The sequence below is a fragment of the Cryptomeria japonica genome, chromosome 3 (genome assembly GCF_030272615.1).
Source record: "Cryptomeria japonica chromosome 3, Sugi_1.0, whole genome shotgun sequence".
Taxonomy (NCBI): Eukaryota; Viridiplantae; Streptophyta; class Pinopsida; order Cupressales; family Cupressaceae; genus Cryptomeria; species Cryptomeria japonica.
In genome coordinates, this window is record NC_081407.1 from 994,829,829 (window position 1) to 994,857,488 (window position 27,660).

The 27,660-nt window shown below is 35.3% G+C and overlaps 1 protein-coding gene across 1 annotated transcript in view; it reads left to right on the forward strand.

Annotated features, from left to right (window-relative positions):
* Window positions 1-8,795: 8,795 nt before the first annotated feature.
* LOC131045311 (beta-glucuronosyltransferase GlcAT14B) overlaps window positions 8,796-27,660 on the forward strand; it is a 32,838-nt gene continuing 13,973 nt past the window's right edge. Inside the window, exons 1-3 of the mRNA XM_057978879.2 lie at window positions 8,796-9,552; window positions 9,690-9,765; window positions 9,888-10,003. Of these exons, the coding sequence (XP_057834862.2) occupies window positions 8,976-9,552; window positions 9,690-9,765; window positions 9,888-10,003 (769 nt within the window). The 5' untranslated portion in view covers window positions 8,796-8,975. The remainder of the gene's footprint in view (window positions 9,553-9,689; window positions 9,766-9,887; window positions 10,004-27,660) is intronic.

A 27,660-nucleotide genomic window follows, 5' to 3' on the forward strand; every position in this document is an offset into this window, starting at 1 on the left:
TCTCTCATATCTTGAGCTAGAGAGCTCCGATTCTCGCACTGTCCGTTGTGTTAGAATCGTGAATTAGCTCTCTTTCTCTGCATTAGTTCCATAAAGTGCTTGGAGGAACAATCAAGCCTTTTTGTGAACTTACTTCATCAAAATCTTTATCACAATTTGCTGTGGTAAACATGATACCCTGTTTCATCTCACCAATTAGCAAGCCGAAATAGGGGGCATATAGCTACTTACAGATTTCATCACCTTCCTTAGTAAGCATTAGGTGATTTTGTGATCTAACATGCAGTTTTGTAGGGTGCGGGTCCTAACTGTGTACTGCAGATACCATTGGGGGCTTCGTTCGATAACTTATGGATATATCCTTTTTCAAATGATGTTTACTTTTTTGTACTTTAGCTTGCATATGTACGTAGTGTAATATGACTGCTAAAGTGGGGGTTAAATGTAGTATCATAAATTGTACACCCTTGCTAGGGTGGTACAATTTCACACTTAGGTTAGCATTTAATTAATTGATTTAATTAAATCTAAGGTCATGTTTCATCACTTTACATGTTATAAAGATGGGCCCTTTACCCTAAGCGTGCCCTTTTAATTGTATTCCTCCAATGAATCATTTAATCATAAACCCTAATTATGTCTTATTTCGACCTTTAAGGCCTGATTTCACATATTAAAACATCTCGAAATTAGCTGTAACTTTGGGATGCGCTCTAATATTATCATATCTAACGACCCCGAAAATTTGGTGAAAAGTTGGTTGAGACCGTGGTGGGAATGCACATGGTCCTTGACCTTTTTCTCAAAATTTTAGGAGCATAATCCTATGATATAATAATGCTTAACCCCAAAATATTGGCGGGGAATTCAAATCCTAGGACGGCCTAAACATGAAATTAAAATCTAGGGTTTCATACTTAAGAGCTCTCTTTCTTCATTTGAAGGGGTCTTCTTCTAAGAATCTAAGGACAATTTTTTGGAGCATAAAGAGCCTTCTTTGCAATGAAAGAGTAGATCTTTGAGGTCCTCAACAACATTCAATATTCATTCATCAACCATCATTTCATCAATTGGGGGCTTTTGAAGATGTAGGAGAACAATAGGAGATCACTGACTGAAGACGAGCTTGTACCTCTCCCTTGGGGTTGGGTATGGTTTCATTTTGTTTCCATGTCTTTGCATAAGCTTCATTTTGTTTCATATTCATGCTTTATATCACTTTTCATCATGGATTTGGAGCATTTACTTTATCAATTATAAGAAATTAGGGTTTACTCTTTAGGGTTGCTCTAGATTGTTTGCTTTCATTTTAGGATCTTGCATGCACACAAAGTTCTTGCACACACATTTTTATGCAAGAGCATCCCCGGTTTACAACAATCTTGCATCAACCCAAAACATTTCTTTTTCTGTTTGTTTTCTATTTGCAGTTTCAGTTTCCTTTCTATGTGTCCCGGTTTTGGCTCACCAGTTCCTGTGGAGTTGGATTCTACTTGAAGACTTGATCACCCTGCTTGCTTTCTAACCGCATCTCATTTGGATCACTTTCCGACAAGATATCGTTACCGGTTTCCTTGATAGTTTCTTGTTACCGGTTGTTCCTTTGTTATCGATCGCCTGAGACCTATTCTTGTGATCTACTGGAACCCATTTCGAAGCTTGTGGAGCCTTGGGCGTTGATCTCGATGTTGCTTGGCGTGCGGTCGACCTTCTGCGTTTCATCCTTTGGATTTTAAGAGGAATCTCTTGGTGGAGGCCGATCTTGTTCATTTTGCATGTTAGGTCTTGTTCTTTGGGTTTTGATCCTTTTTGGGCCGACCAGATCCTTTGGATTTATATATATATATATATTTGTAATCATGCTTTAGAATATAATCAAGCAGAGAATCAAGGAGTATCAAATAGATAGACTGTGCCTAGAAGATAGATCTTTCAATTCAAGGTCCCGGTGTGACCTATTCTACCAGGCTTGTGTGCTGGTATGTTGTAACCCGGTTGTTACTAGTTGGATGTAATTAACTTTCATGCAATAAAACTATTTGTTATGCATTGCCTCCATCATGTATGCACATTTCCGTTGTGTTTACTCTTGCTGACGGGTTTGGACTGATCTCCTCGAGGTCCCTCCTCATCGGTGGCTGCACCAAGTGGTATCAGAGCGAAGTTCGTTCCTAAGGTTGCGTGTCCTGAACCTTGTTGTAGGGTGGTGGATTGTGGATCTGACCTACAATTGCAGAGGACTAGCATGGATCAATGGCGCGAAGAGGAACTAGGAATGGTGGAGCGCGTGGGAATTCAAACCCTGCTATAATGGAGATGTTGCGAGGAATAGAAGCCCGATTAGAAGCCGTGGAGACAACCCAGAGAAGAGGCTGACATGTTAAGGATGTGAGCGAGGACGAAGGAGAAGAAGCCCCTATAGAACAAGTGAACCTACCGGTAGTTTGTCCAGAGGAGGATGGGTTTTGAAGGGTTTTGAGTAGGGCGAACACTAAACCTCATTTTACCCCACCGGAATATGATGGGAAGTTAGATTCAGATGAATTGATGGATTGGATCTCGGAGATGGAGAAGTATTTTGACTTTGAAAACACTGCAGAAGAGAGGAAGGTGAAGTATGCTTGTACTCGGTTGAAGGGTCATGCATCTCTTTGGTGGGAGCACTTGCAAGTTGATAGGCAAAGAAGGGGTAAAGAAAAGATTAAGACATGAGATAGGATGATTACTAAGTTAAAACCAAAGTTTGTCCCGACAAATTATCAAGTAGATTTGTTCTGAAAGTTGCACAATCTGAGACAAAAGGAATCTAGTGTGAAGGAGTACACCGAAGCATTTTACAAGTTGAACATCAAATCCAGACATGTTGATGATGAAATTGAACAAATTGCAAGATATTTGAATGGATTGTATATGTCTATACAAGATTAACTCAGTATGATCAAATTAGAGAGTGTTGAAGAGGCTTACCAGTATGCAATAAAGGTTGAAGATAAATTGAAATAAAAGGCATGAGCAGAGACAAAGAGGTAGAGGTGGAAGGTTTATCAGAGGAAGATTTCAAGGAGGAAGAGGATACACCGGAGGAAGAGGAACCAATATAGATCAGAACAAGGACAAGGAAGTGAGCAAGGAAGGTAATTCATACCAGAAGGAGCAATTTCAGCAAATGGACAATCAAGTGCTCTTGAGCAAGTTTCATGACAGAATCAATGCTGAATTAGCAGGTGTGCAAGTTTCAGATGCATATAGAATGAAGAGACTGAGTGTTATTTCAGTTGCCTTAGATGCTTGTGACATGCCTTCATATTATCATGATTTGATTGAAATTCAGGGTGGCCAAGCTACTGCCAAATTGAAAATGAACAATGTGATCATTCCCAGGTACAAGTTTATGGTAGATGCTCTCAAAGCATACATGTTGTTCAAGACTAAAACACTAGTTCAGCAGGATCAAGTAATCAGCCAACACGCTTCTCCATGATATCGAGAATTAATATCATGCTTTTATCTTTGTATATTCTCTTTTGTTGTGTTTTGATTAGTTAGTCTCAAGTTTTATTTTTGGTTTTATTGTATAAATTGAGATTTTCTATTTCATGTAGTCAAAGGTTAGAAGGTTGACTTTTTCTACGCATAAATGTTCAAGTTATTAACTCATTGTAATTTACGCAGAAAAGAGTTAGTTATTAACTCAGGATTAAAACTGGTTATGCGGTAGTTACTTATGAGAGGTTATAAATGTTGGAAAGATAGATGGTAGAAGGACCTTTTGGACTTTGTGTGTTTTTGGGACAACTAAAATTTTGGATTGTATAACTCCATGTTTTGAATACAAGAAACTTGGAAGTGTTTCCAGGATTGTCAAGTGTTCATTTGCTCAATGTTATGTAATTATCGTGTGATAGTGAAATAACAAGTCGCAGATTAGTTTCCCAGTTTCATAAGACAATGGTCATATGACATTATAAACTTCTTTGGTATCTTTGGAGTATATATGTGTCATGCAAAATTGATGTTTCATCATAATACTTTCTTATGCATAGTCTAGAGTTGGTAAAGGTGAAACCATAAATTAATGAAATCTTGATAGTACTCGTATGTTTGTTGTGTTGATTTCTTCAGAGCTTCTATAGTTAGTTTCTCCCTTTTTTGTTTAAGTAAAGTTTATTCAAAAATACAAATACCCCTATCATATGAGGGATCTGCCCCTCTCAAATGCAGAGGAAGATCGTTTCCAAAGAACGATCTATCCAACTGTTGGGAACCTTTTGTCACTCCTCCATTGGGCACATAGTAGAACATTTCAAAGTGATGGATTTGTTTACCAACACACACACACACACACACACATACACAAATACACACACACACACACACACACACACATATGTATATATGTATATAGACATATATATATATGTATATATGTATATAGACATATATATATGTATATATGTATATATACATATATATGTCTATATGTATATACATATATATGTATGTATGTATATATGTGTGTATGTATGTATATATGTGTGTATGTATGTATATATGTGTATATATACACATATGTGTGTGTATACATATATATGTATACACACACATATGTGTATATATACACATATATACATACATACATATACATACATACATACATACATATATATGTATATGTATGTGTGTGTGTGTGTGCGTGTGCACCCACCCACACACACACACATATATCTACATATACATACATACATACATATATCTACATATATATGTAAGTATGTATATATGTGTGTGTGTGTGTGTGTGTGTGTGTGTGTGTGTGTGTGTGTGTGTGTGTGTGTGTGTGTGTGTACATCCACAGACACACATACATATATCTACATATATCTACATAGATATATATCTATAGATATATATCTACATACAGACATACATACATACATACATACATATATCTACATATATCTACATATACATACATATATCTACATACATATATATATCTATAGATATATATCTACATACATACATACACACATATATATGTGTGCGTGTGTGCGCACACACACACACACGTATATACATACACACACACACGCGCGCGCCTTTAAAATAACCTTTATCTCATGTGTATACACTCCCCCTTACGACTCTTCCTTCTATCAAATGATAATAATTCTTCATACAAATTCATTTTGAATGTATATACATTTCTCATCAATTCTTCTTGATTATACACACAACACACACACACACACACCCACACACACACACACAGAGGAGACTAAGGGGGTGTGTCACTCCCCCTTACAACTCTTCCTTCTAGAAAAATTTATGAGAAAGGTATATATACATTCAAGATGAATCCGTATGAAGAATTATTATCATTTTATAGAAGGAAGATTTGTAATGGGGAGTGTATACACATGAGATTAAGATTCTTTTAAAGAAGATTCAATTGTCCATAATCTGTTGTAGAAGCAACATTCATAAGGTGGAGGTTTGTTTGGAGGTTGTGCTTCATATCACGAGATTGGTTTCTGTTATTGAGTTAGTGCTCAATTAGTGGGGTTGGTGCCTACGAATTGAGGGGATAGGTGTCTCCTATGGGTTGGTTCCTCTAAGTTTGTAAAGTGGTTTTCTCTCATAAGGATTTCTACATAAATTGTGTATTTTACTTGTATTGCTTAATTGTTGCATCTTATGTTGTTGTTATTGTGCAATTGATATTAAATTTGAAAAAGTAAATATTGATGTTATTCTAATTCACCCCCCTTTTGGTATAATCATGTGATCATCACCTTTGATATAATAATATCATACTTTTCTACCACGAGGATGCAACAACCACTTAAAAATATTGTACAAGGACTTATAGGTATTGAAAAATCACAATTCATTAACTTTCTATTTTCCCTTTCTAGAAAGGTACATGACATATCCCCATTGTTGTTGCTTGCACCTATTGGTATGATATCTTTCAACACAAATGTATCCACCATGGATTCAAGCCTTCTGCTCCCAATAAAAGAGATGAATCCTCTAAAGGAGAATACACTATCAACATTCTAAGATAGCAAATACTTCATTTTCTATCTTCTAACCAAAAGACAAGCTTCATCAAGCTAAGGTTACTATAACATATATTGATAGTATGGTGTATGAAGAAATTTTCAATCATAATCAAATTACATTTAATGCTTTCTCCATCATCAACTTTGGTGATTTTGGTGAACTAACAACGTTGAAAGACATTCCAAAATACACTAGTGTATATTATGGGATAACGATTTGGTTCAACTTTCATACAATAATTACACTAAACATGACCTTCTACTAGCATGGAGAAGAACCAACACAATTTGCTTTCATAGACTAATTTCAAATATAGGAAATCTAGAGGCAACATTACTGGATTGGGAGCTTCCAATGTCATGTTCTTATTCTTCCCTTAACTCTAACAACAAAGCACCACTTTGTTCCTTAATACATTTATTTGCAACAAATGAATTAGTTTTACTGCATAATAAATATATGCTAAAATCATTAGGAATGTATTGCAAGATGCAATACATAACAACGAAGGGGAACATCATACTTAAATTCAAAGGAAAAACAACTTGATTTAAAGGTTCTCTTATGCATTGGCAACAAGTTATGCTAAGTTTAAATTTGTGAGTAGGAGTAGGTCTTGTCAATGGTGCCTTAGGAAGATTACAAACAATTGTATACAAAGCTAACAACCACCCATCAATTATTCCCTTTTATTGTGGTAAAATTCAAATATTATATAGGACCACCTTGGGACCCCATTGAACGAAAACTTGCATTGGATTCATCCCAATTTTGAGGTGGGTGATGCCCACTTCACCTTATAATGACATAGGCCTTAACAATCCATAAATAATAACAACTAACAATTGAAAGAACAAAAATCAACATTGAGAACATTGATCACCAAGGGCTCACATTCATATCTATATTAAGGGCATGTTGCCTTGTAGATCTTTATGTATGTCCCATCTTCACATACCAAAGGTATGCACACATGGAGGATAGTCCATATGTTGCACCATAAAAACAAGAAGAGGACTACTTCCAAGCATTGTCAAATGAAAATAATTCATCAATCCAACCATATAATCAACAAGATTATACTTCTTTTGATTTATAATAAATAAATTGTAATTATATTGAATGCAAATGTTACACTCTAAAGTGTGACTATTCTTTTGAATCACATATCAATAACCATATCTAAAATTATTTTCCATTATCCTCGAAGTGCATTTCAAGCCATTTACTTTATTTCAAATGTGCTAGTTATGTTTAAACATATGCAACCTTGTAAAGTTAGGAGTTGAATCCAATAAAGTTCATACACAAGGTACACTAAAAACATGGTATTCAATGTATATCTATATCTAGCTTTTGTGCATGATATCGTGGTGCAAATCACACAAACTCATATCTAAACAATTTCTCATGACTATATATCACTAATTCTATGCTTGGAATGTGTGGAAACTTTAGAGATGCACACCATGGAAGTAGTTGATCACAACAATATAGATACACAAAGATAAAATTGCACTTGACAAGATAGTTATTTTGTATTTATTAATTAATTTAAAAATCAAAACACAATTGTATTCTGACTTTTAATTTAATTAATAAATATAAGATAATTGTCTTATCAGGTGCAAATTGATCTCTGGATAAACTATTCCGTTGAACACTCCTATAGTAGGGAGATGAACCAATAGGTGATAGTGGTACCAATACATGCTATGGTAGTTGGACAAAATGAGACCAATAGTGATGCCTTAAAAATATCATGTTAATGCTTATCCGTAAAAAAACACCTCTAAAATTCAAAAAATAACCAATCATGTGATGCCACATTAGCGCACAAGTAAACATGACTTAGTGCACACCTATTGGTCTTATTGCAATTTGACACCATTTTGGACACCTTCACAAAAATGCACGCTGATGTGGCATCATATTTGATCATGTGAACTTGAAAACTATTTTTTTAAGAAAGAGACTTGACAAATCAACCCTTTACAAAATTGAAAGAGATTTGAAATATCTACATAAAAAATTGAAAAGCACAAAATTAAGGTATACACTTATGAAATCCTCTCCCGTACTAATTTAAACAATAATTGCTTACCTTACCAATGCACTATCCATAACTACTACTTTAGAAATAAATATCACAATAACTAATACACTTGTAATAATAAATGAATGAATAAATTATATAAAAATATGAATCCCCACACAAAGGACGGGATGTTGACCAAACACAGACTCTTTAGTCCCATGGCGAATATTGGGCCTACCTAACCATAGGCACGACGTTTCATCAGGTGAGTTAAAATGAAAGAGATTGGGTGTCACGAGTCACGAGGAACTTGAATGTGGGGGAATTTGGGATTGTTAAAAAGACGAACAAGTCTGTCCAAACAATCTTTAGCTTAAAGCACGAACTTAGTTGTCTGCTGTAATAACAAATTAATAATAAATGCTTTTCAGTAGTAAGTAAACGAACATAGTGTACTGTTTGCACGCGCCGACTATTTTACAGCCGTACTGTTACGTTCTGGCGTGGCAGTCTCATGTCCCCGGGATCTGCTGCAGATTTATCCCATCCGTCAGATTCGGAAGTGCTAGGATTACACTTAACTACGATTCAATTTAGCTCCGTACAAATCGATCGACCGTTCTCCTAACATATAGGAGTTAAATCTACACCGTTCAGATTCCCTGCTTGACTAATTACTTCAGATCTACTTCATGTGAAGGAAGCTTATAGTAGAAAAAAGTGGAGGTTGGCATGTTATGTTTTATTCTGAATATGATGTTGATGGGTAATCAGATGCTGGGCATATGTATAGTGACAATGAGAAATGAGACAGGAGCAGGAGCAGGAACAGGAATAGAACTAGAGACAGAAAGAAAGTTAGGACGCCATGGAAAGGAGATGGGTGATATCATTTGCCATTGCATCTGTTATCCTCATTTTCCTCTTGTTTATCACAACACTGGTTGTTAGCGTATCCTCTTCTGAGAGAGCAATGTACAACAACTCTGTTGTGCAGCCGCTAGACCTACTAGGCCTAAATGAGGCTCAAAATGTGTTTGTGGAGTCTAAGATCATTGGCTCAAATTCCCCATCTAAAATTAATAATTCCTCTCCCCCTCCTGCAAGAATTGCCTATCTCATTTCTGGATCCAAAGGAGATGGAGAAAGGCTGAAGAGAGTTCTGCTGGCTCTCTATCATCCTCTGAATCAGTATGTTGTGCATTTAGACCTGGAGTCATCTCCAAGAGAAAGAGTTAATGTCTCTGAGTATGTAAAGAGCCACCCCATTTTTGCAAAGGTAGGCAATGTTCACATGATCAGGAAGGCTAATCTGGTTACATATAGAGGACCTACTATGGTTTCCAATACACTTCATGCTGCAGCGATTCATTTAAGAAGAAACAAAGATTGGGACTGGTTTATCAATCTCAGTGCTTCAGATTATCCACTTGTCACTCAAGACGGTGTGTTGGTACTGAATTAAAATGTTAATTTTAGTTTTTCTTGCATCAATTTGGTTTTATCATTACTAAAATGCAGATTGCAGTATTTGTTACGTAATTTTTTTTTTTTCAAAATTAAGCCTTTTGAATGTCGACAGATCTGCTTCACACATTTTCCTACTTACCTAGGGACCTTAACTTTGTTGGATACACCAGCAACTTGGCCTGGAAAGAGTAAGTAGAGAAATGCTCTTTCTCTATTCCTTAGGATCTGTTATACGGTTGTTGGATAGTGAATACATGCTGTGAAAAAATATCTATGAGGAATATAATTGATCCATAACTCATTCTGGCAGGCAGAAAAGAATTAAACCCATCATCATAGATCCTGGTCTTTACAGATTAAAAAAGTCTGATGTTTTTTGGGTCACAGAAAAGAGAAGCATGCCAACTGCATTCAAGTTGTTTACAGGTATATTTCTAGCACCAATTGCTCTCAAATAATGAATGCATTTTCTTCTAAAATTGTTTTTAATTTTTTAAATGGTGGATGCATTTTTTTAGGTTTCTGGGATTTCTGTATCCCCTACACTGAACAAGACTAACAAAATTCTCATAAGTTTGGACAAATATTATTAGATGGAAATCAGATACTGTCTGTAGCCCCTCTTCCTCCCAAATAAATTTCTTCTAGTTTTTTGGGATTTTTATTAAATGTATATTCAGTCTAGATTCTCCCCTCCCCCAAATGCAGAATACTTTCTTTGGTACTGGTTCAATGTGCTCTGTCAAGATCTACTTTGCAGATCATGGAGACAAATATTTAGCAGTTAAATACACCCCTTTTCAAGTTCAGTTTTGCATTCCAATCTTCCGGATTACTTGACAAGAAAAACTGACAATCATTATTTGTTTTGTTATAAACTCAGTAAAGAGTCTCCCAAAGAGAAGCTTTTAATGCTGATTCTCAAGTCTTGTTATAATCCAAGATGTGGTGATTATAACTGCATAGAGATTAGTTTTAAGTGATGGTTCATTTATAAATAATCTGTTCAGCGGATGATAGGTGTTGTTTGTTAGGCTGTCTAAATTTTTTCGTTCGAACTCTCTTGTGTTTTAGCCTGAAACTGTTCTAACAATTAATGCTTGGTACACCGTGGTAGTACTAAGTTACTAACTGATGCTATAATCAACTCTTTCTTTACAACATCTTGATATTGTTTATTCTCTTCCTATAACTTTTAATTTCAGATTTGAATGTGTAGATTCTTGGCCTCTGCCTTGACCTCTTTGTATGTGTGCTCATTTTCTGGATCTCTATCCATCACCCACAATGTATCAAGCTAAGAGTAATTTTTAATCTGCGTTTTTCACGTAGTTTTCTAAACCTTTGCTTGGACCTATTCACCCTTCTATTTCAAGCCATGACAAGACCATGCTTACAAGATGTGATGATTATCAGGACTTGAAATAGAAATTGTAGAAAGAGCCTACATAGAACTAAGACTATATATTCAACTTTGCAGGGATAGAAAGCATTTAATATGATATATCTCATATGTTCCCATTCTAGGGATGCAGGGACACCTTCAAAACCTCCCTAAGCCATCCTCTATTTTCCAAATCTACCCTAGTCATCCCAGAAACATTCACAAGATTTTGGGATGCCACGAGGACAATTAGATGTCTCCTATCCCTTGACTATATCAACGATGACTGACCATCCTCATGGCTATTCAACCATGTTTTTTAAGAAAAGTCCAAAATGAAAAATAATTATTCATACTTATTTTTTTGTCGGCCCCCACATGACACTTAGCCCTAAATGAACAAAAAGAACTCTCCCTATCTCATTCTAACTCAGTTTTACATACCAAAAAAAGTTGCTTCCAAGTCAAGTCAGAGGAAATAAAATATTGAGTAGTGTTTGAAGGTGCAGGTAGAGAAACCAGCATTAGTGGGTAGTGAGGAGTGACCTAGCAAGAGAAGTGGAAGAGGTGAGTGATGCTTCTTTTTTTTTTTTTTTTTTTTCTATTTTTAGTTTGCACTTCCATTATTGTTTCACAGAATAGCATGAGCAGTAGGAGTGAGGATAGTGAACATGAGATGGAAGAAAGAAACGTGAGAGTTTTAACCTTGGTGTTCATTAAGGTGTGAAAGTGCTGTGTGTGAAGGAGAATAAAGATTTTGGGATGCCACGAGGACAATTAGATGTCTCCTATCCCTTGACTATATCAACGATGACTGACCATCCTCATGGCTATTCAACCATGTTTTTTAAGAAAAGTCCAAAATGAAAAATAATTATTCATACTTATTTTTTTGTCGGCCCCCACACGACACTTAGCCCTAAATGAACAAAAAGAACTCTCCCTATCTCATTCTAACTCAGTTTTACATGCCAAAAAAAGTTGCTTCCAAGTCAGAGGAAATAAAATATTGAGTAGTGTTTGAAGGTGCAGGTAGAGAAACTAGCATTAGTGGGTAGTGAGGAGTGACCTAGCAAGAGAAGTGGAAGAGGTGAGTGATGCTTCTTTTTTTTTTTTTTTTTCTATTTTTAGTTTGCACTTCCATTAGTGTTTCATAGAATAGCATGAGCAGTAGGAGTGAGGATAGTGAACATGAGATGGAAGAAAGAAACGTGAGAGTTTTAACCTTGGTGTTCATTAAGGTGTGAAAGTGCTGTGTGTGAAGGAGAATAAAGATTTTGGGATGCCACGAGGACAATTAGATGTCTCCTATCCCTTGACTATATCAACGATGACTGACCATCCTCATGGCTATTCAACCATGTTTTTTAAGAAAAGTCCAAAATGAAAAATAATTATTCATACTTATTTTTTTGTTGGCCCCCACACGACACTTAGCCCTAAATGAACAAAAAGAACTCTCCCTATCTCATTCTAACTCAGTTTTACATGCCAAAAAAAGTTGCTTCTAAGTCAGAGGAAATAAAATATTGAGTAGTGTTTGAAGGTGTAGGTAGAGAAACTATCATTAGTGGGTAGTGAGGAGTAACATTGCAAGAGAAGTGGAAGAGGTGAGTGATGCTTCTTTTTTTTTTTTTTTCTATTTTGAGTTTGCACTTCCATTATTGTTTCACAGAATAGCATGAGCAGTAGGAGTGAGGATAGTGAACATGAGATGGAAGAAAGAAACGTGAGAGTTTTAACCTTGGTGTTCATTAAGGTGTGAAAGTGCTGTGTGTGAAGGAGAATAATTATAAATAATAATCAAAAAATCTTTTGAGTGCCCTTACATCATTATGAAACATTATGCAAAGGGCTTTTTTAATAAATTTTAGAGGGAGCCACATGAAAGAACATTCTTATCTCTTGGGCTTTACAAGTCACGGTTAAGGAGTGTCCAGATATAGAGGAGGATGAGAAGGTAAAGGGTCATAGATTGCATATGGAAGCAGAAGCAAAGTCTAAGGGTGTGCCAATGTTAAAATGATCTACACAATCAGCTGTGCCTATGCCCTCCATGGTTGCTCGTGGTAGTGGTGATGTTTTTACAAAAGGAACGAGAAAGACTAGCACTAGTGAGAAAGCAGGGATAGTTATAGGTATGTTCAATATGCAAGTACAAGATGTGGAAAAGTCTTCCATTGCCATATATTTCTATGTCCATGCCATCCCATTCCATGTAGCATGTTCTCCTTATTTAAAAAAAATGTTCAAAGACGTAGCTTATGTTGGTCCCTCATTCACCCCCCTTGGAGAACATAAACTATGCACTATCCTCCTTGACAAAGAATATTCTAAGGTGAGTTTGGTGATGGAGGACATAAGGCAAAGTTGGATTAAGACAACTTGCTCCATTGCCTTGGATGGGTGGACCAATATTATACATTGGCCACTCATCAACATCATAGTTGTTGATATTAATTAGGGAAGGGCAGATTCATATTGCCTTGGGCAACATTGGAATCCGCCCAAAAAGGGGCTGGCCCCTTTTCCCTCCAACGTGGCCCTATCCCTCACGCTACATCAACCAAACATTCAACGTGCTGTCCAATAGGGCCGACCCTATTAATAAAGGCAGTTAAAAAGGAAATAATTAAAAGATTAATTATTTGTGAAGCCGACCTAACCTAGCTAAGGGGTTTGCTCCATATAAATAAAGACTAAGATTCATTGTTATTCAATCAAGCAAACATAAGCTCTCTCATCCTATGCGAAAATTCTTATGTCTACATAGTGCGAACTTCAGTCAACTTCAAGCAACAACCTCATTCACCATTTGAAGATGCGAAATTCACCTTAGGGTACTTGGCGACATTCAGGGTATGCACATCAAACTGATTGGAGGTCTACCAGCCATCCTTATCCAGCGAAGTACTAATTGAAGGACTGTCAACTTAAGGTCATACACAGCATAATTCTTAGAAGCCTGCAATCTGGAGAAGGAAGCAGCAGTATCTATTCTTCATATGACAGCAAGTGAATGTTGAAGGCACCTCCTGGACAGCAACATCTGAATCTGCAAATACAAGAGATAAGTGTTGTAATGATTACATAACTATAATCCATAATCAGATCTAAGGATCTTTTCTGGCTGGGTTTTTCCTCCTAGGAGGTTTTCCCAGGGTAATTGTGTCTTGCTCTCAATTTGTTCATTTCTATATTGTCATTTTCTTTTAGTTAAACTAACTAATTAGAAACTAAGTCTAAATTTTAAGTTATATCAATCTGAAAGTGTTAAAATTAACAATAGTCACATGTTCAACTGGTTCTTATTTCCCTAGAGATATTAATTGTTTAGGGAAGCACAAGAATGTTGACTTCCAATTTCATTTTTTGAGAGAGATCACAGAGGTTGGGGCCTCCAATGTTGTATAGGTGGTCATTGATTCAACATGCGTGCCAATTAGTTGGCATGATGGTGGAGTGTTTTTACAATCACATCTTTTGGACCATATGTTGTGTTCATGCACTAAAAAATACATTGAAAGACATAGGGAAAACATATTGGGTTCAGCAATTGATGGTAGAGGCTAGAGATATTCAGATGTGCATCTGCAACCACCATGCTTCACTTGCTCTCTTCAAGAATTTTTTGAAGAAGGAATTCCTCAAACCTATGGAGAATAAGTATCCGAGTTATTTCATTTTGTTAGAGAGAATGTTGGAGGTTTAGGAGGCTTTATAGTTGATGATGGTTAATTTAGAGTGGATTGGATGGCCCATTGCAAAGCTGAAGGAAAAACTATTAAACAAGAGATCTTGATTATGATTGTTGGTGCACTATGAAGTAAGAAATAGTTGATTTTATTTAATAATTTTGATTACTTAATTACTAAATTTATGATTTTATTGTTTCTAATTTTCTAATTTGTCTTTTTGAAATTTTTGTTAGCTAATATGTTTTTTCTATCTCATTTGTTGTAGATGTCATTGGATATGCCAATATGTGTTGATGTTTGTAGCTTGAGTCGAATGATCATTTAGAATACATATAATATATGTTGATTAATAATAATATATTATTATATTATTATTAATCATATAAAATTTAATATTCAATATTAATCTATTATATTATTCTAAATTAGTAATTGATTGATGAAACATTATAATATTGATTAAATTATTATAATTAAAGGAGAGACATGTCCGTTCAAGGACATGCCTCTCCAAAGGAATATATATAGTATAATGTTATTCAATTTGAGAACACAAAGAATTCCAAGAATGCAAGTATCATATTGAATTAGATATATACATTAAAATACATCCCAATAAAACTTGGGAAAATTCAACATGGTATCAGAGCTCAGGCCTGTGAAGTTTAATTTGGAGGTTGGAGAGGGTTGGAGAATTCAGTTTTTTTAGAATTTTCAGTCTGAAATATGCCATTGCACGGCCCTTGGTTGGCCTCAAAATGAGAACTATAATATATGGATGGAAAGATCTGTGTTTCTAGTTTTCAAATATATTTATCTCATCAAATTTGATTCAGTTTTGTGCAAGATATGACGACTTTGGTGCAGGTCACTTGAAACCCTACCTAGGGTTAGCAGTTTTGGGAAAAATGTCATAACTTCTGTTTTAACTGTTGCATCTGGCTATAACTTGGAGGAAATGTTTGTAATTAGATTTTCTAACATCTGACCGAAGAGATTGGATAAATTTGGTAAATTGCAAAAGTTATTAATGACTGTGTGTGGCAGATAATAATGAAAGTGTTGATCAAAATTATGAAAATGTTCTACATCATTCAAAGGGAATTATGATGAGAGATGATTCATGCGTGATATTTCTTATATGGGCTCACCTTATGAAAGGAAATGTTTTAAACTTAAGATAAGTATTCCATGTTTTATTAAGGCACATGAATTATTGAGTTTGTAATTTATGCTATAATATTGGCTAGTAAAATCTTGTATGCTTCCATCATTGGTATTTCTGTTCGAGATAATTTAGTTTATGAGCTATTTGTAATCTCTCTGACATACCTTCAGGACGAAAGCACAATAAAATTGAATTAAAGGGAGAAATAAATTGATGCTTATAAATTAATTGATGATTGAGACCAGATTCAGAGGGAGTCTAACATTTCATCAAAAGCAACCTTAGACAAGGAGGTCAGATGGTTGATATCAGATTTAGAGGGAGTCTAATATTTCATCAGAAGTAACCTTAGACAATGAGGTCAGATGGTTGATATCACATTCAGAGGGAGTCTAACATTTCATCAGAAGCAACCTTAGACAAGGAGGTCAGAAGGTTGATATCAGAGGGAGCCACACCATCATGAAAATATGCTTAATGCATTCTTCTCTGTGAGAGATAAGTTTGAGGAGCAAGCCCTTGTTAATACACTCTTCTCTGTGAGGGAGAAGTTTGAGGTGAAGGCCCTTGTTCCACCCTTTGGGAGTAGTCATGGTGAACGTCATGATGAGATGAAAACATCACGTTGAGCAACTCTGTGATGGGCACTTGTGTTCATACTTCATATGCATTCTCATACATTGGAGTAGCTATGATGGATATCATCATGTTGAGTACCGTGATGAATCGTGTTCCACTCTCTAGGAGTAGCCATGGTGGATGTCATTTCATGACTATATTATTAACAAGGATTCCTCCCTAGCTAAGAGGGAGTGTTGATGTTGTAGTGGTCACCCTTGTGAAGAGACAAATGGTGTCATTAAGGACCGACCCCTTGTGAAAGGGTGCCTCCCTCATATATATAGAAGATGAAAACTCATTCTCTGATCCATTCAATTTATGTGAAGAGCAGTTTATATATTAGTTAGAGAAGATCGATCCTCTGAAGAAGGCCAATTAGATTTTCTCTTGAGAAATTTGCTTCAAGGAGTGAAGCAACATATATTGGGCCCGTATCTTGCATTATTGCTAGACATATTTGATATATAAAGAAGACATTTTATGCTGGGTGCTTCTCCCTCGAGTAGGGGGGTTTTCCCTTGGAGATCAAACTACAGATATTCTGACAAAAAAAAAAAACCTCTTTCAGAGTGAAGGTTGATCACTTCAGAAAAGGTTTAGGTATGATAGAAAGGTAATTTTCTTTGCAATTTGTATTTGCATGTTTAATGTGTAAACTTCTTTGTCATGACATGACATTTTTGGATTTTATCCCCTGGGTTCATAGCTGAGAGGTGACGATCTCTCAAGATAATGAACACTTGTATGGAGACATTATAAGGTGACGATCTTATAATGTCCAAACCAGTTATCATGGTGGATCTCTGGTGAATCATGGATGAAGCCATGATTGTGTTGTGGTAAAACATTCATATGAAATGTTAATGCACATACCACAACTTGGATAAGATGAGAATTTAAATCTTTCTCATATGATTATCCTTAAGTATTGCGTGTTTAGGCAATACTGATATCACGTGCTTAGGTGATATCCTGTCATCACAAGATTGACGTGATGGACATTTGTATCATGTGTCTAGGTGATACTTCATATCATGTATTTAGGTGATATAATGTTAGTGCACTCATCACAACTAGGATAAGGTGAGAAATTAAGATTTCACATATGATTATCCTTAAGTATTGCGTGTAGGCAATACTGATATCACATGCTTAGGTGATATCCTATCAATCGCAAGATTGATGTGATGAACTTCAGGATCATGTGTTTAGGTGATACTACATACCAAATGATTAGATGGTATGATTCTCATGAATGACTAACATGATCACTATCTATTAAATTATGATGCTTGAATATATTGTCTACATTCATCTTACCTAGCTAAGAGGGAGTGTTAATGCATAATAGCTTCGGTAAGATAAATGATTGAATGAGAGATAAATGAAGTCTCTCATTCAATCATTTATCATATTGATAACTATGATAAAACCATCAAGCAATTGAATCATCCTTGATAGTCATTCTATATTTGCATATGACCAAACTATTGATTAAATCATACTATGCATCTTTCTCATGTTCATCTATCTAATGAATCTTGTATCTAGATGAATATCGATCTAACATAATGATGACTCCGATTAATATATATTATCGGCTTTTTTTTTTCTATTCCATAATTAATCTAGACTTAATGCATTTGCATTGATTTTATCTTCCCTAGCTAAGAGGGAGTGTTAATTATGTTTTGTGTATCTATGGCGAGGGCCATAAGTGTTGACATGGGAGATCACTACACATTTTGTCTGATCATCCTCCCTAGCTAAGAGGGAGTGTTGATGTTTGTAGCTTGAGTCGAATGATCATTTAGAATACATATAATATATGTTGATTAATAATAATATATTATTATGTTATATTATTATATTATTATTAATCATATAAAATTTAATATTCAATATTAATCTATTATATTATTCTAAATTAGTAATTGATTGATGAAACATTATAATATTGATTAAATTATTATAATTAAAGGAGAGACATGTCCGTTCAAGGACATGCCTCTCCAAAGGAATATATATAGTATAATGTTATTCAATTTGAGAACACATAGAATTCCAAGAATGCAAGTATCAGATTGAATTAGATATATACATTAAAATACATCCAATAAAACCTGGGAAAATTCAACAATATGGACTCTCTTAGTCTTGGAGAGACTTATGAGACATTTGACAACATGCTTGGGTAGATGAAGCAAGCAATTTGTAACAAAGATTCTAATTTGGGATTATATAACCAACATATTGAGCCTATTGTGATGTGGTGGAACACTGTGAACACTCTACTTCATATGGAAGCCTTTGTTCTAGATCCCAAATGGTGTGTACGAAAAGGAGGTTGCCTACTTGCAATGATGAAAAGGTGAAAGAAGTGTTAGTGAAGGCCCTTCAAAAGATGTATTCAAGTGAGGAGTCGACTATACTTCACACATGATGGCTTGCCTTTATTAATCTTCATGGTCCAACATTTAGCAAACCAGAGGTGAAGATAGATAGAGCTACATTAGCTCAAGCAGATCCTACTGGATGGTGGACATGGCATGGCAAGGATACACCAAAGTTGAGGATGCTTGCCATTCACCTCCTTCATATGTTGTTGTTTCATCTATTGTACAGATAAATTGGTCCACATATAGCTTCATCCACTCTATCAAGAGGAATATGCTTACCTTTAGACAATAAGAGAAGTTGATGGTCAAGCATAGTGCTTTGCAACTTTAGGATTATCAAACTTTAGAGTATTGGCAAACTCCAACTCTACAATAGGATGTTGATTTTGAAGACACTACCAAATTGATGAGGAGGCATAGGATAGACTGGTTGAAGTTCTATTGGGTGAGGCAGTCCCTCATAGTGGTAGTGGCTTAGAGTTAGATTTAGATTTTGATTTACTATTTGGTAGATGCCGATCAGGGGCAGCATTATTCTTTCTATGTTTTTGTCATTTTGTAATTCAAACTTGCAGCCTTTGGGAATTTTGTTGTATTTTATAATTTTATATCATATGCACATTGACAATGATTTTGACATTTGTTAGTTTGTTCAACTCTCATGTGAACTCACAATTCAACTCTAATGTTGTGTACGAAGGATCTATAATGTATATGATGAATAGCTTATCAATGTTATCATATGAATATTTGAAAATTCCCTATGTTTAAATTTTTTTTTTTTTTATATAGTCATTCCTTAAAATGGTGTCAAAAAAAATCTGTCTTGGAGATTTGTTCCCCCATCCCTTGTCATCCTCTTTTTGGAAACTTGGTGGAACATAGCATCTCTAATTGAAGCCTCTTGGAATAGCTTCTATATGATAACTTCTAAGCACAAAGTAGCACCATCACTTATAATTTAATACCACATCACTTCTCTCAAGGGTGTTGATGTTTTTCCCTTCCAACATAATAGCAATTCACATTAGTCACAAAACTTTTAAAGTTTCTTATCAAAGTAGGAATGTCTTTCAAATAGCCTTTGAATTGGCCTAGCAGCCAGCATTGGATGCCTATTGAAGACGGGGCTAGAATAACTGAATCACAAAATCTCAAGTACGAAGAATATATGACATACAATATATATGAAGAAGTGTGATGCAAAACAAGACATGCAATACAGTGTAGCAGAAAATACTATAATAGATAAGATAATGTTTACATTCCCCACCTTTGAATACTGGTTTCCTTTGCTTGCAAATGTAATTTGTCAAGTTTCTTGGTTTTGCCTCCTTTATTTTCCAAACTTCTACTACCAAACAAGATCCTTATCCAATTCTAATCAACCATTAGGAGCTCGGGCTTCAATGAAAAGCAATAAACGAACTTCTTCATTATCTAGCATGGAAAGCACAATAAGTTTTCCACATTCACAATAGACTACTTCATATGATGGTCCAGTTATAATATCAAAGCATTAGTGTTGAACTGTTCAAGAATCTCAAGTAAACAATGCTTAAAAGGTTTATGCTTCTTTTCTTTACCTCAAAGTCTTTATTTTCTGAAATATACCCATACCTTGCCTTCATCTTGGAATTTTTGATGTGAAAATATTGGCTTTGCATGTTTGAAACCACTTTCTTGCTTCCTTTGAGGGTGTACCATCACTATCTCAACTCTTATTAGAGGAATGAACTGCCATTTTATGAGAATGTTAGATACATCATTCAAAGTCATAGGATGCTTTTTAGTATATGTAGGAACCCTTACCAGTTCTGCTCCAAAAAAACTCAGTTTTGACCTTTTGACATTTCGTCAAATGGTTGGCATGCAATGCTTAAGTTCTGATTTCTGAGTGTATATGTGTTTGTTTCGTTTGTATTTCAATGACTTGCAATTCCAAACATATACCAATACATAGAAATGATAACCGATAACTTGCACAAACAAACAAATGAATTTTTATTACCATTATATCAGATCTGATACACTTTGTTTCAGATTACATTAACATGCAATATTTCAATATATTTACTTCAGCTCTGCAAACAAAGATTGAAATTTTTTTAATCTTCATACCCAGATGACTGAATTCAAAAACCTCTGGAAGCAACTATAGAACCCCACGTGCTGAAGAAGAATGACACACATCCAACACTCAAATATTCTTCAACAATAATCTACAAATAAGTATTCTTTGAAACCCTTGCCAAGAGGAAGGTACTGTAGCAATTACTGTTCACGGGTACTGTAGCGTCACTATTCACGGGTACAGTGGCAACAAATAAAGCTTGGAATCTGATTTATAATGGCTGCCATTGATAAAAACATAGGTCTGCAATAGATATACCTTCAAATTGCTTCCAAACCCTATGTTGATTCTTCACCTGTAAGCTCCAAATGGACTCCTGATGTGAAGCCCTTCTGTAGACCAAATTCAGAAGATATTTCACTCCCTCAAATGGTCACACACTGAAGATTGTCCGTTCTCCAATGGCTAATCAAGCTGAAACGCAAAAACCCTCTTCTCAATGCTCTCAAAAGAAGTTTATCAAAATGCCAAAGAGTGAATCGTTTTCTCTCCATGAAGCCCTTTTAGATCTTCTTCATCAAGTTCAAATTTCCCCATAAAAGCATTTAATAACATTAAAATTGATATAACTTTTCAATTAATAATAATGGCCTCCCAACTTTGGAAAATGAGCTCTCACATTAATTAATATTTGGTCCCCTTCTTCATGATGCCAAGATTCTCACTCAAGTGATTTATTATAAAGTTAATTTATAACTTTATTATTAATCATTTAATGATTTAATATTATTCTGGCCACAAAAATATTGATATCTCCCTAAATACACAACATTTTATCGTGCCGTCTGAAATAGGAGTCTCTCCTCATAATTCCCCATGTAACCAGATACACTTTCTAAAAATAGAAAGGGTCCATCTCTATTACTTCTGACTTTCTATAAATAGTAAATATGGCAAACGAAGTCCAAATGATATCGAACGAAGGCCAAATCCATAAATCTTTGAATGTTGGAGATGAAACAATCCTCAGAGGACCCTCTAACCATCCTCATTAGCCTACGAGGGTCAGGAATGATAGTCTAATCATCCAGAATTCCATGTCTGCTAAAAAGGGGACATCACAGTATACCCCATAAATAGCTGTGCTAGTGTTCTAGTGCCTACTTTGGTTTGACCATTTGCTTATGGAGGAAAGGAAATGAATCTTTTTAACGTTGTATTCATTTTCTTCCATAACAAGGTCTAAAATTTGCCCATAAGCATGGTATCCCTATAAAAAATAATGGACTGTGGAAAGATCTTATTTAATGGTATCCTTATCTAAAATTATAGAGCTAGTCACATCATAGTGAATCCAAACTTTAGTGAAAAATAACTCTTTTGTTTCTTAGCCCTTAAGAGTCTTTTTTTCAGCATTACTAGGAGACCCGTCTCCTACCCTTGGAGACGCGTACCAGTACCGGAGACGTCTTCGGAAACTTCTTGATGCATAAGGTTCTTTTGACTGCCGTTTCCTGCCGTCTCCAAAGTCTCCTGACCAAAAAATGAAGTCTCCTCCTAAAAAACTTGGGGCAAAATGCAGTAAAAAGGCAAAAAAATATATAAAAAATAAATAAGAGAAGCTTACAGCAAAGCGAAGCCGTAGGGAAATAACTAATAAGGAAATTGTTTCACAGAAAGACAAAAATCCATGCAAATCCATGCAAAATTATAGTGATCGGATCTATTGATAGCATAGACTTTTTGTGAGGACTGATTTCTTATCATTGTAATAGTCTAAATAGAAATTGCCTTCACTATTTAGCAGACAATATTGAGTGTGCTCAACATCTATATTACCTTACTTTCACTAAACAATTTAGACCGGCTATTAACAGTATAAACAATTTTAATTTCAATTTTTGTTCAATTTTTAAGTTAATGTTAAACTTTACCATTGTTCTTGTTTCAAAGTTCTCTGTCATGATATGTTTTAGAAATTATTAAATTATATTTAAAAAAAAATCGGCATCTCCAAGTACCCCCGTCTCCTATTTTTGAAAATTAGCCGTACCAGTACCGGTACCAGTCTCCGAAGTCTCCAAGTACCCCTGTCTCTTGGTAACCTTGCTTTTTTTACATGGAATGTGAATGCACATTTTACCAAACAGGCCTACAATAACAAACAGGTTGTCATAAACTTCCTTTGACTAGGGAAACCCTGCTACAAGATCCACAAAGATAAACTCCCGTGATCTAGAAAGAACCTAAGTTACCGGTTCTGGTTCGGATTTGGGTTCGGATTCGGGTACGGATTCGTGGATTCGGCAATTTTTTTTTTCTTGGGTACGGGTACGGGTTCGTCCGTACATATATACATATATTAATTATAAATTTTTATATATATACACATATATTATATATATGTTCAATATATACAATCCATACAAAAATAAAATATACAATGTGACTTTCCATACATAAATCATAAATGATAAATCCATAATTGCCAATGCCAATAAATATTCATATATCGCAAATGTTATCAGTAAAGTAATAACTAATATATGTTTTTTGACCCGTGGGCCCTGTTTTTGGGAACCCACGGGCCTGGCTTCACCCGGGTCCTCCTGGGTTCGACCTGGGTTCCACCCGGGTCCTTCCCAGGTGGCCGGGTTCCTTGTGGGTCCTGTGACGAACTAGGACCCGGACCCAAGCCAAAAGGACAAGAACCGGTAAATATACAAATCCACCATTTGTTGCTTGACTTTGCTATATAAAATATACCCCCTTATGATTTTTGCATCAATAACTCTCATGTTTGGCCAATGCATACCTTTGCCAATGCATGAGATGTAATTTCACTTAATTTCAAGTAGAAATTGCGAATCAAAAAATTAAAACTACTGTGCTACCTGGTTTTACCGAATGACAATATGTATGGAGGAATTAAAATGCTGTTGTAAGTAAAAGTATTACAAAATGACAATATGAATGGAGAGATTAAAATGCTGTTGTAAATAAAAATGAAGGACTGGAATGAAGAAAAGATGCTATGTAAACACAATACCTATCTTAGGAAACCCAAAGAAGGAAAAAATTCAGGTGTTAGTGGCAAATGCTTTCCTACCAGAATGCATTGCTCAAATAAACAAGTATAGATTAAAATATCAGTTCTACCAAGTTTATTTTCCCTCCAATTTTTTCTTCACCTTATTTCTGCTATAACAACTTTTATTCTAGTTCTCCCCTTGTCTTGGGATACAGTGTATTCTTATAGAGTGCTAGAAGATTCCAAATGTGTGTTTGGGAGTCCTCTTGCATGGAATTCAAAGGGATTGGGTCAATGAAAATGTTTCACATTCTTGTTTCTTGCATTGAGATGAAACTACATCTTCCAACAAACTAATGGTTTTATTTTTGTTTTATCATTTATGCTCATTGATTACAGAACCTTTGGGGTGGTTATGAAACTGCCCCCAAGTTAAACTTGACAGTTTCAAATTTTTTGTCTAATCAAAATTAGTAGTTTCATATTGCTATATTTTGTGGGTGGTTTCGGTGCTTCACTTAGTGAAAATGTAATATCATCCCCTAAATTTTTTATTTTTATTCTGTTACGAAACTGCAATATCACATCAAATGATGAGCATGGAAAGTCACTTATTGCAGTCATAAATTACTGTTATTGTGTTTCATTGGTCTCTTCATCCGATTTCACGTATCATGGAATTTAAAGACCAAAAGGATACTTATTACATACACATAACATCATATGAAACTCATCATAAAATACCTTAAACAGTGGGCATGAATGTTAGCATACAAGCGTGGTATACGAAGATTCTAGAGGTACTCTTTGATTGTAATTAAATGTCTAGCCAACTGCCGTTCACCTATTTTGCAACATACAATCATGTATTTGACACCCTAATACAAGAGGTTGATAAACAAGTGTTTAATAACATAACTACCTTAGAAAATGGCATTAAAGAGAGCTTCCAAGTCTGGAAATCAGGTCTGTCCAGATCTGTTTTGACATGGAAAACTCAGTCGCAGGCAGCTGCAACTGTTGCAGAGGTAAAGCAGTCTTTAAACTTCATAAATTAACACTACCAATCAATGGGCCTGCTTCCTATCAACCAGATCACTCCTTTAACTTGCTCAGGTTTGTCTAAACTGTCATTTACCCTCACGCAAACCCAGGCTAGAGGTCTGAGGATTGTTTCTGAGCACTTGATAGATCTGTCAATGAACTGTAATGGTCATAACAGCATGATGAAACTCTGTAAATTCACCCTTTCTTTAAGCATACATAATCACTGTTTTCATTACCTCCAACCACCAAACATAAACCCAGCACTAAGTTTGCCTTGAATGATGGAAAAGGAAGAGTTTTTAGGCCCGCAATCAAATTCAGACTTACCCAACTAGTATTGGCACCAGAATGACAGAGGCGACTGCCTTTAAAAAATCATAATAAATTCATTTATCACTCTTTTGCCCTACAAACTTAAGCAAATGGTTTTAAGGTAAGGGCGTCCAGCATGGTAAGGAAAAAATGGCAAAAGACCTAGTGAAATCCCTTCAAAATCACTTTTCATGGCCTTCCTTATCTGTATGACCTGCAAGTACGGTTCAAACTGTTTAGGAAAATAAGCCTCAGCAGCTAAGCTCCATTCAATAACTTAAATCTGATTGGCCATCAGTGGAAAATGCTATGGAAAAGTATTTAGAACCGTTTGCTTCACCCTTTCTGCTTGGTGCCCCAAAATGAGGTGTATGGCCAGACCAAAGAAAACTCTACAAATCTCTTAGAAACAACACAGAAAAGGACCGAAAATCAATGCCATCATTCACCAAAGAACTCACAATCGATTTACTTTGGAACCCATCATTTTCTTGAAACCCCTATCTACAATGCTGAAAGCAATGGTGTTTCCTGAGGTAGAAACACACCCAAACCAGTTAGGGAGGATCTTTCACCACCGAAACTAGTGCTTTGAGGAGGGTTTTTGTCTTCAATCAAACTGGAAGAACTTCTCTGTTCATTCCAGCAACATCTGTTATGTGTGCAAACTTTGTCATGGCCCCGCCTTAATAACATTTTTCACACTGTCCTTAGGATGAATTCCGATATATATGCTCAGAAAATTGTCTTATTTATAAGACTTCACAATTTTCTGTGACTTAGATTAAAGGAATGAATGTATTAGGTAGCAATTTGTCTTCATAACAGCAGAGGTGAGAGGACAATGGTTCTATCACATTGAAGGAAAGCATTCCAAGCCATCAGCAATACATAAATTTATGTATACACAGTGATCCCTACACAAAAAACAATACAACACAAAAGACTAAGGCATACGTCAACGATTTGTATTCCAACTTGTGCTTAGTCTAATACAAGTAGTATTAATCATTAATGAGGTGCTATTGCACCTACACTACAGCAATTTATTTGTGAAAGGGCAAAGGACAAGTTATGAAGGGATGCTTCTTGTAAGAGGGTTGTGACCTTGGAAATCACATGATTATCCACTTTTGGTTGAGAGAGATATATACAGCAGATTGGCCACTCCAAGAGGGGCATCAGAAAAGGATGAGGATCAATATATATGACCTGCAATCTGCATTCATCAAGGATATCGATCAGGATCAGATCAGATTGGATATAAGATATCAACATTCAGGCAAACAGTAGACTTGTGAATTAACAAGTATTTGGTATGCAATGTGGATAAATGTTATTAAACATCTATACTCTTTAATACATCTTTGACCAAGATATAATAAACTTTCTCAATCTATTATGTTTCTTTAATGAGTAAATTTATCCATTTTTTGTCCCCACAAGCAACCATATGTGGAATAGAAGGAAATATGTTAAGGAGAGGTAGTAGACTGGTTACCTCAAATTAAGTAGGCCACCCCAAGTGGATGAAATTGTCTTAGTTGGATGTTCCTGCCATTTGGCCAAGGGGTATAATGTCCCTACTTTGGAATATAATTTAATAATAAATAATAATAAAATTATAATACAAAAGAATAAATATAAAAAAATTAATATTAAAATATAAAAGAATATAATTAAATATAATTAAAATTTGATTAAAGTTAATGAAAGGTCAAAAGGCATGAAATGATAAGTTGTGACTTCCTCAAACATGAGATATAAAAGGGAGAAGAGAAACTCATTTGAGGGGGAGAGAATTTGAAAAATGAGAAGTGCAGATCTGATTATGAAAGGTTATGTCCCTTTCAAAGGGCAGAAATAATGAAGAGTTGCACTCTTTCAAAAGGTGCTAATGGTGAAAGGGTGTGTCTCTTGCCAAAGAGCCACACCTCTTCATCCCTCACATTGAGAGATATAAAGGAAAGGAATCAAAGCATCCAATAACATCAGAATGGATTGATAAGATCAGAACTGTTATTAAGTTACAAGCAGTCACATCTTTGTTCTTGGTGGTATGCATGGGGATGAGCTGAGTATGTATGCTTAATATATGAAACCTGATAATGTTATTATGCAGAATTAATAGTAATATTAATATAGACTGCAATATGTATGACAGTCATACTTAATTTCATATATATTCATAATACATAAGAAATTAGTATACTTATAGTCTAAATCATGTTATTACTGTCAGTATTTAAGAAGATGGGAATGAGATGTTCCAAAGAGGGGCAGTCTAAATCCAAGCAATAGGTTAAGTCCCAAGATAGGGTGGGGATTAGTGACCCATAAGCCTTGAAG